This window comes from Vombatus ursinus, unplaced genomic scaffold, assembly GCF_900497805.2.
Source record: "Vombatus ursinus unplaced genomic scaffold, bare-nosed wombat genome assembly UNPS02012319.1, whole genome shotgun sequence".
Lineage (NCBI taxonomy): Eukaryota > Metazoa > Chordata > Mammalia > Diprotodontia > Vombatidae > Vombatus > Vombatus ursinus.
Window position 1 is genome coordinate 4,545,941 of NW_020952097.1, and position 10,659 is coordinate 4,556,599.

The 10,659-nt window shown below is 44.4% G+C and overlaps 1 protein-coding gene across 1 annotated transcript; it reads right to left on the reverse strand.

Moving 5' to 3' along the window:
• Positions 1-66: 66 nt before the first annotated feature.
• Positions 67-2,668, reverse strand: TYK2 (tyrosine kinase 2). The gene is made up of 2 exons (XM_027857717.1): positions 2,517-2,668; positions 67-333 (listed from the first exon to the last, which is right to left on the reverse strand). The coding sequence occupies exons 1-2, from the start codon at positions 2,547-2,549 to the stop codon at positions 67-69; spliced, it is 300 nt and encodes a 99-aa protein (XP_027713518.1). The 5' UTR covers positions 2,550-2,668.
• Between the last annotated feature and the right edge of the window lie 7,991 nt (positions 2,669-10,659).

Genomic DNA, 10,659 nt, shown 5'->3' on the forward strand with positions numbered 1-10,659 from the left:
GATTCAAAACTACAGTGCTTGCTTATCCCTAATCCACTAAGTCCCCATTTCTGATCCAACTTTCTCTTACTTCAAACCCCACTCACCCACTTTCTGTGCAATATGAATACAGATTTCCTCGGCGGTCATGGTGCCCTGGTTGTAGGTCACATACTGGTCACCCCCATTGCTCCAGTGGAGGAAAACCTTGATCCCACTGCTGCTAGGGTAGCCCCAGTCTCCATCGGAGTCACTGTGTCTTGCAGCACAGTGACATAGCGGCATCTTGATCTTCTGCCAACTGAAGGGGTGCTTTAGGCTCCACACCCCAAAGTTCTCTCCACCCAGGTTGTCCTAGCCCAGGAGTTAGGAGAAAATGGAAAATCATTGCATAAAATCATGAAAAGACCATTGGACTTGGAGGTCTAAAGACCTTGGTCTGAGTCCCAGCTCTGATACTTACTAGATATATGACATGGAATAAGTCATTTCACCTCTGATTCCGTTTCTATAAAATGAGGGGTTGGGCTAGATCAGGAGGTGGAGAACCTGAATACTTGAGGACACATGTGGCCCTCTACATCCTCAAGTACGACCCTTTGACTGAATCCAAACTTCACAGAACAAATCCCCTTAATAGAAGAATTTGTTCTATAAAACCTGGATTCAGTCAAAAAGCCAAACCCAAGAACCTAGAAGGCCACATGTGATTACCAGGCCACAGGCTCCCCACCCCTGGGCTAGATATTTAAGAGACCTGCCTGCTGTACGATTCTAATGATAGATTGCAGACATTACTCTAAGAAGTAGCCAGTCTGTCAGTAGAAAACCATACTTTGAGGCATCTGGAATTCTAAGCTAAGCTATCCTCAGCAAGCCTTCCTCTCAATAATGTGTGCTGGATCCAGCCCCTCTTCCCAAATTAAAATTTCCAGAAGCAACTTCAGCCCTATTCCAAAACGGTAGAGGGTAGCATCTTTAGACAGTATATGGCATGATACTCAAGGGCCCAGAACTGAGGATGAATGGGGTCCACTACACTAGGCTTTCTCAAAATGAATACAGCCCACCCACAAGTAGACAGACACCTCAGTCTACTCTATCATACAGATCTCCTTGCAACCCTGAAGTAAAAAAGCAGACTCATACCCTACTGTTCTGTAAAGAAGTCTAATTCCAAACCTCAACCCCTTAGCAACCCTATCTTGTCACAAAGGTTCAGGCACCTGGGAGATGATGGGGGCAAATGAGGCAGGGGTGCTGGAAACTGAGACTAAGGACACCTAAAAGGGACCAACCCCACCCAAGAGTACACAATCTAACTAGCCAGGGTCTTCACATCAAAGAACTGAGAAAAGAAATTCTCAGCTCTTTGGCTGAGAAAGGCTAAAGTCGTCCCAGGTAGACAGGACTCTTTCTGGGTGAGAACACTGGATTTCACCATGACATGAGTTCACCCTGCTGGTTCTGTACAATGTTCATCAGTCCCAGAGGAAGGAAATATGGGAGAGAATCAGGGGAGCAGCCAGAGTCATATTGTCTGTATCTCCAGCTGAATCGGAGAGAAAAACATTTCTCTTAACACCCAATTCAGGAGATGTTCCTGTTCCCTAAGGAGGCTCATTCCCACAGGGCCCATTCTAGTAGATAGGGACTCTATGTCATAAAAATCTATTTCCCTCACTCCCAGAGCTTATCCCAGACCCTCAGGTCTCCATAAAAGAGCTTTCTCTTGCCTGGAGGACCCCTTGAGACCAGGGTATAGATGCATGTGAACACCACCCTGCTTCTAGCTCTCACATCAACACTCTGGAGATTACTGAAAAACTAATCATTAGTCATAGCTCATCCTCCTGTTTCTCCTTAATCTTCTTCACTCTAAAACACCCAATTTAGTCATTTGGGAAAGAACTGGTGAAAGTGTTTCTGAGACAGAGAATAATTCTACTGGAGGGTTAGGTTCAGTCCTTGAAGGAGCGGAGAAAAGGGTTTTCAGGGAAGGAGCTACATAGATCCACTACTACCTGCCCAAAGACCAGATCTAAGCAAAGACAAGGGAGGGACACGACACGATTCCTTGTATGCAGTAAGTGCTTAATGAATGCTTGTTGGACTGGATTAGAGGTAGTGAGAGGGTACACAGAGGGCATTGGCCCAGCTTTGAGGGAACTGGAGCCAAAGCTAGAGCCAAAACCAGGGGATAACTGCAGTGCAGGATCACCAGAGGCAGTATCTTAGAAACTATAGGCCTCATCACTGATGCTTCCCAAGCCGAGCAGCGCTCCAGTCCCCTCTTGCGTGTTCATCCCATTCATATCCCCACTCATCAAATGCTATCCTCCTTCCCATCTCCCCACAATATCTACCTACATACCCCTAGTCTGCCCACCCTAGTTTCGGCCCATCCTAGTCACTGCCCCCAACCTGCTCTCACCCCGGGCAATGCCAGCCTTGTCTACGCCTGCTCCAGGAATGTTCCTACTCTCTGAGCCCATCCCAAGCACTGACCCCACTATCTGTCTGTCTTGCTCACTTACCCCCATCCTTCCGACCTTAGTGATCGCCTCCATCCCAGTCACTGCCACCCTGGACACCTCCCCGTCGGTGCCAGCCGGAGAAGGCAACGCAGGGACCGCCGGGTCACAGCCCCCACCGCCCTGGGGCTACGCAATCCCTGGGGATCCCACACACCAACCCTGCCGGACTCTCGTACCGCCTCCAGGGCCCCGCTGCTCCCCGGCCTCGATCCTGAGCCCGGGATCACCTGTCAGCGTCCAGCTCAGCTCAGCCCAGCCCCAGCCGGGACCCCGGTACGGTCCTCCTCCTCCTCCTCCTCCACCTCCGCCTCCGCCACCTACGCCACCGCAGCCGCCACCGGACCCTCTGACTGACAGGGCCTCTCTAGTTGGGCAGCCGAAAGCCCGCATCCCATTGGTCTCCTGCAACAAGCTCATCCATTGGTGACTGCTACAGCGCTTTCTCATTGGGAGTGTGGCGGCGGTCATTCCATTGGTCTGTCCTGCGTACCTGGTGCTCGGCGCTGATTGGCTGGATCCTCCAGCCCAGGAAGAGATTACAGTGATTGGTCAATGGAAAGAAGACGGAAAAGGTGTTTGGGGGATTGGTGGGAAGGGGACGGGCTAGGGATAGTTCCTCTTTAAGAGGTGGGCGGTCCCTGAAGTTCTCCTCGAGGAAATGGGAAGAATGGGCGGGGCAGTGGGGGAATGAATCTTCTAAAGGTACTTTCTTATCACGCCCTGATAAAAAGTCCCCATTTCCTGTGGCATCAAGTTCAGACCCTTTAGAGGAGGCGTGTTGTGCCGTAGAGAGAAGGGAAAACTGAGAATCAGAACACTTGGGGTCAAAATCTGCCTCTGCCACTTCATCCCTCTGAGCCTCAGTTTTCTCATCTGAAAAATGGGAAGGGGCAGCGGCCTGGAGTCGGGAAGGCTCGTCTTCCTGAGTTCAAATCTGGCCTCAAACATTACTAACTGTGTTGTTGGCGATGTTGATGTTGTTTGTCCTTCATTCTGGAAGAGGACCATGACAGCAGGGAGGTGATGCTATGATATGCAAGTGAATTGAATTTAAGTGAGGGAGGGCTGTGCAAGGTCACCAGCCTCACTTTCTTCTCCGGAGCCTGGGCAAGCCATTTAACCTTGTTTGCCTCAGTTGCTCATCTATAAAATGAGCTGCACATGGCAAACCACTCTAGTATCTCTGCCAAGAAAACCCCAAATGGGGTGAGGAGGAGTCGGACAGGACTGGAAACGACTGAACAATAACAACACAAAATGGGAAGGGGGTATTGGTCCAGGTGACTGTTAAGGTGTTTTCCAGTTCTAATTCATTGATCCTCATCCTGGCACTCAGTGTCTCAGAGATTTTTATCCCAACCTTTCCACCTCCTCTTCTTCTCAACTCTTACTCCCTCATGTTGCTGGACTCTTCTGCATTTACATTGTATCTGCTTTACATATTTTGTATCTACTTATAAATGTTCATCTTGACTCCCTCATTAGAATGAAAGCTCATTTCCCTTTGCTTTTTCTATTTTCACTGTCTAGCACAGTGCCTGGCACATAATTGGAGCTTAGCAAATACTTCTTTTAGAGATTAAACCAATGGGACTAACAACCAAGAGAAAACAAGATAGCTCAATGGGTAGAGCTCTGGGCCTGGAGTCCAGGGAAGATGGTTGCTGAGTGAGATCAGGAGAGGACAGGAGTTCCAGCTCAGAGGACACCTGGCTTTCACATACACCATAATTTCCTCTGAGTACTTCCTGCAATAGCCTTCAGTTCCCATTCCTCTCCTGACAGGAAACAGTGACTTCTACTCCCAAGTCATTAAAGGGATAATCCTTTCCCATGCCTGCCCCCTAAAACATTCACACCCAGGAGGGCCAGGCCCCACCAGAAAGCAATTACCAGATTGTAATCTGTCCTTCCACTGATCTCAAGGATGGACGGTCTGTCTCCAAGAGCCAGAGCAGGAATCTACACACATTCCATGGAGACAAAGGGCTGGGTTTGGGCCCTTCTCCCAGTTCTCATCCAGCAGAGCTTTCAAACTGCACCATTATCCAACCACCCCACACTTCTGGGAAGGACAGCCACATTTCTCCAAAGAGACCCCTCTTCTTCCTCACCTTCACACACACACACACACACACACACACACACACACACACTTAAAAAAAAATTGCTTGAATGTGGTTCTAGTCACAGCTTACCCTGAAAACAACTTTTCCCACAATTCAGTTATTCATTTACAGGTGTTTAAACATGTGTCCTCACTTCATATCTGGGGCTGTGACAGTTATTCCTCTCTGAACCACTGTGCCCATGCCTGTGACACTGTAGGAAGCTAAGTCAATTTAGCTCCGCTTGTTAATTTTTTTTTTTAATGAATTCACTGCCATCCTCTGCAGACAAGCCTCAGATATGCTAATATGCATAGCAGAAAGAGGTCTGCATTCATCCTAAGCCTGGTCAATGCCTTTCCCTAGCCAGAAGGAAATGTATTTGTTATTAATAATTAATGTGTTAATTTTCCTAATGTTGAAACTTCCTTGCATTCCTGGTACAAATACAACTTGGTCATAATGAAGTCTTGTTTTTAACATTTTTTTTTTTGTTATAGCCTGTTTGTTAATATTTTATTTAATTGTAGTCCATGGATCCTATCATCTCTGGATCCTCCAGGACTAGGGTTCAAATTGACTTACCCTTTTGCTTATTACCCAGTTAGAAAACTGAGAACTTCTGAAGTTAACTCAGGTCTAAATAGTCAAAGGATCATAAATTTAGAGCTAGAAGCCACCTTCCAGCTCTAAAGGCTGAGTCCAACCTTTCATTTCATAGATGAGGAAACTGAGGCCTAGAGAATGACTTGCCCAGAGTCACACAGCTACTAAATATCTGAGGGGGAATTTAAACACAGGTGTTCCTGATTCCAAGACCAATGCTCTATCCAATACATCGTGTTGCTTCCTTATTTGCTTACTCTGCAAACACCTAAGTGACAGAAAGCAAAACATTTAATGAAGACAGAAATGAATAGTAAAGCATCAGAAAATAAGGTCATTCCACTTTATTTCAGAGTAGACTGGGAAACCTCTAAAAGACTCTTGGATTGGTTAAGAAAAGGAATAGACAAGATCCCTCAGTTGCTGGAGTGAGGGACAGGAGATTTCACCCACCAGTGCCTGCATCTGAGCTGGGATCATCAGCCAATCTCCCCAGTTTCACCACAGCTTGGATGTCTTGTCTCCTGGCTCAGTGAAGCCTCAGGGATGTCCCTATATTTTCTGGATTCCAAGATGCTGCCATTGCAGTTAGATACCTTTTGGTTCTCTCTAAATGGTCACAAACTCTAATACAGACTGCCAGTAAGCCTCTGTAAAACCTAGAATTCTCCTTCACCAATCATTCATTAAACAGTTTCCTTCTCCACAGGCAAATTGCAAATATTAATTTATTTAATTGGATCTGTGATCTCATCAATGTGGGCACTCTCCCCAATGACACAGATTGAAGCCCATTCATTTCTGCCTATCTTGTGCAATTCTTGTTTCTGTCCCCTTGTAAATCTGCCACAGGGGGTTCACACAACATATCAGGGCTTTCTTCTGTATCTTGATGTTTCACTGGCACCAATGGAATATTTGGGGTACCTATTGGTTATCCCTTTCTCTCATCATGGGAACCACCTATCTTTTTTCCCTCCAGTCATACATGCATTTCTCTAATGACATCCTTTACCAACTCAGATGAAGGAAGGCTCAGGAGCTTCAGCTCTGGCTCTCACATATATCCCAATTTCAAATCCCTCATGGCCATTCCTTCACACTGTGTCTCCAACATAATTTCTCCTTTGCAATGTGTTGCAGCCTGTTCATACCTACCAAGTACTTCTTTATTGTCCTTTGGGTGATCAACTTGAATCCTTTGGGGAATGGAATTCTATGACTTGCAGTCATCCATTTTAAAAAAATTGGTTTTAAGGATCTTTTTTTACTAGGGAAAGGTGGAGGCTGTCATTGAAGGAGCTGTGAAATTTACCAAAGATGTGGCCACAGAACAAAGAAATCATCACAAGTGCAAGTTCAGCCATGTATACTGGCTGTGTGATCCTTGGTAAGTCACTAGACTCCCCAATGTCCCAGGCAACTCTTATTTGTTTTTAGGCAATTGGGGTTAAGTGACTTGCCCAGGGTCACACCGCTAGCCCAGGCAACTCTTGAAGACTCTAAATTGCAGAGTAGGTATCAATTTGGTTTTTTTTTTGTTTTTGTTTTTGGTGAGGCAATTGGGGTTAAGTGATGTGCCCAGGGTCACAAGCTAGTAAGTGTCAAGTGTCTGGTCTGAGACTGGGTTTGAACTCAGGTCCTCCTCACTCCAAGGCTGACACTCTATCCCCTGTACCACCTAGCTGCCCCCCCCTATCAATTTGAATTGGTAGGGGAAAGATCCTCTCTGGGTTTCCTACACAGATGAAATGACAGGTCTAGTAAAAAAAGAAAAAATCTACCCTGCTTTCTTATTCTTCTTCAGATCAGGGCCCAGCTCATTATCCCTATGGAATGTTGTCTAAGATGTACAGGTTTACAGGCCAACACTATGGACTACTGTCCATTTAATGACCATCCTACTGGCAAGCTAATTGCTGAGAACAATCAAGGAATAAAACTGGGGAGACAGGCTCACCCCAGGTGTTTCTCAATGTCATTAATAATATCCCAAGCAAAGACCACATCAAAGAGGGCTTCTCAAAAGAGGTCGCCACAAGCTTCCTTTTGCTGATGATGTACTGATTGCATCCAGCCTCAGAACATTTCAGGGCCTCATAAATGAGATCTGTAATCACTCAAAAGTGTTTGGCCTAACTCCACACAGGAAAAAGTCATTACAATAAAAGGACATTATTATTTAATGTTTTTTCCCTTATCAAATCCTGCTAAACAACCTATTAAAAAACACACACAACACAGTACTTGTTAATTGTACCTTATTTGGCTTGTAATAAGACTGTCCCAATCTTCTCTCTCAAAACACACCCTTTCCTTCCCCAACTCTGTTCCAAATCCCAGGAGCTGGCTTTTTTTTTTTTTTAAGAACAGCCTATACTTGTTTCTGCTTTAAAACAATCTAACCATAATCTCCCTACAGCCTCTCCAATAGTTTTTGTTTGAATTCCTTGGCAATAGTTTGATACAACACTACATGTAGAGCTTTATTCCAAAAAAACTGAAATATTTTCTTCCCCTGTCATCTCCAACTTTCCTTTCCGGTAACAGTCTTATCATCATTGGGATCAATGATAGCTGTTTTCTCTGTTACCAAAAAAACAGGCAAGATAAGATTTCTAAGGAACACTTTAATCTGCTCCTTAACACACACAAACACTGCATTTCTACATAAGCCTTTCAGGCTATTGGATTTGCATATAATTAGCTTCAGTTTAATCAATTTGTACTCAAAGCCCTGCTTATATATGGTTATTTGTGAAGGAATCATTAAAACCTGTCATCCTATGAAAGATCCATTTTTTTTTCACATAAGAGTATGTTCAATTCACAGATATTATTCTGAGTTCAAGCTTTGCTTTCTCTTTCACTTTTTGGCATATTGTATTCCAGCTTTTTCTTTCATTTTTTGTTCTTAAGAGGACCTATGATCCGGCCTCAAACACTTCATATTTACTAGCTGTGTGACCTTGGGCAAGTAACTTAACCCCAACTGCCTCATCAAAAAAAAAAAAAAAAGCAAAAAAACAAACAAAAAAAGAGGACCTATATGATTGCAGCTGGAGTTTTTTTTTTGACATGTCAGTTACCTCCTCCTAGTTACTTGCCAACTTTTATTTTTGTAAATTGAAGCTCTGGGTTTTGGCGATGTTTAAGGCAAACTACCTTTGGGATCCTTCTCTGATGAAAGCCTGTGGATTCTCTTTATCTGTCCTTTTCCCTTCTCTTCCCTCCTTCCCCCAATACTTATAGACAGTTTTGTGTGATTTCTTTAAACATGATATTGTCCCCCAGACTTGTCCTGAGACCTCTTCTCTTCTCCCTCTGGATTATTTCACTTAGTGATATCATCAGCTCCCAAGGATTCAATCTTCATCTCTATGGCGATGATTCTCGAATCTACTTATCCAGCCCTAACCTCTCTGACAGCTTCCAGTATTACATCTCCAACTGCCTATTGGACATCGGGGGCTAGATGTTCCATAGACACATAAAGTTCAACATGTCCAAAAACTGAATTCATCTTCTTCCCAAACCCTCCCCTCTTCTTAATTTCCTTATTACTATCAAGGGTACCGCCATCCTCCCAGTCACCTGGGTTGTGAACCTTGTCAGCTTTGACTCTCTACTCTTTCAACGTCCCCATCCCCACACCCTGTCCAATCTGTTGCTAAGACGTGTTGACTTTACCCTCTGTAAAACTGTTGTTCAATTGTTCAATCATGTTGGTCTCTTCTTGACCCCATTTAGGGTTTTCTTGGCTAAGATATTTGAGCGGTTTACCACTTCTTTCTCTAGCTCATTTTACAGATGAGGAAACTGAGGCAAACAGGGTTAAGTGCTTGCCCAGGGTGACCCAGCTAGTTGTATTCGAGATCAGATTTGAACCCGAGTATTCCTGACTCCAGGCCCCGAGCTCTATCCACTGTTTCACTTATATGCTCTCTTCTCTCCTGATACTGCAATTACCCTAGTGCAAGTCTTTCATTGCCTCATGCCTGGATTGCTGCAATGGCCTCTGCTGATTGGTCTCCCTTCCACAAGTCTCTCCCCACTCTACCAAAGTGACTTCCCTAAAGCATAGGTCTGACCATGTCACTCTTCCACTTTAATGAAGTTCAGTGGCCATCAACTCCAGGATCAAATACAGACTCCTCTGGCACTCAAAACCCTTTAAAACTTACAACCCTCCATACAACTTACTACCCTTCTCCCCCACCCCAACACACACTGCTACAATAGTGACTCTTGCTTTCTTGCTGTTAATTTCTAAGGAAACAATCTTCTGACTGGGAATTTTCAGTTGCTGTCCTCTAGGCCTCATTCCCATCTCCAAGTTTCCTTCGAGTCCCAGCTAAGATCCACCTTTACAAGAAACTTTTCCTGCTCTTAATTCTGGTGCCCTGTCTTTGTTGATTATTTCCCATTTATCCTGTCTATCTTATCTGTACATGGTTGTTGCAAGCTGTCTTCCCCATTAGGCTGTAAGCCCTTGGAGAGTCGGGCCTTTGGCCTTTCTCTGTATCCCCAACACTCAGAAGAGTGCTTTGCATGTAGTAGGCATTTAATAAATGATTCATTCATTTCATTGTTTTTTTCACAAAGACCAATAATTCTCAGATTGAAACAGAGAGCTGTTTTCAAGGTCTGTTGCTTTATTTTGTGGCAACTTTGAATTTTCTTCTATATTTTTGCACTATTGTATTTTTGTGTCCTGCCTGCTTGAAGAATTTCCAGCTTTGCTAAAAACTATGAAGTTTCCCATCTTTTCCAATCCCTCAAGGCCCTTCTTCATTTCTGGTTGTCTAACTCACTCAAAAGGATCCTGTGGTTGCTCCATTTTCCTTCATGTAGGTCTAGTTGTTACCGTACTATTTATTAATACCTAAATGAAATGAAAATTTCTTTCTCTTGCCTTAGGGCATTTCCACATTGTATTAGGACCTCTTTTGTTCTTTACTTATTTCTTTGGTCTCTGACTGGTTTACCACAAGGCTTTCCTTGCTAGGATATCTTTCTTCAGCCTCCCTTTTTGGTTGTTGCTATTTTATAGTATATTTCTTGCTTTTTTGAGGTAAAGGAAACCAAAATACATCCACTTACTCAACCATCTTGCAAGAAGTTCTTTCACCCTTACCACCCCCACCCCCATCTTGTTGTACTTAAGAAATTCGCAGATGGTCACAGAAACTTCTACTGCCTCTGTCCCAAATTTGTCCTCATGCCCAGGGATAGAAAGGTCACAAGAAGGCAGATATTTCCCCATATCTATGTGTAACAAGCTAAGGGTAGGAGAAGAAAGAAGGAACCTATCTGTCCACAAAGATAGGATAACCCTCTGGTTGGGTTTGGTAAAAGCCACCTTGAAAGGGTACAAGGGAAGCCTGGCAAATGACACTCACAATGTTATGTCAAGAAGTCAACCCTGG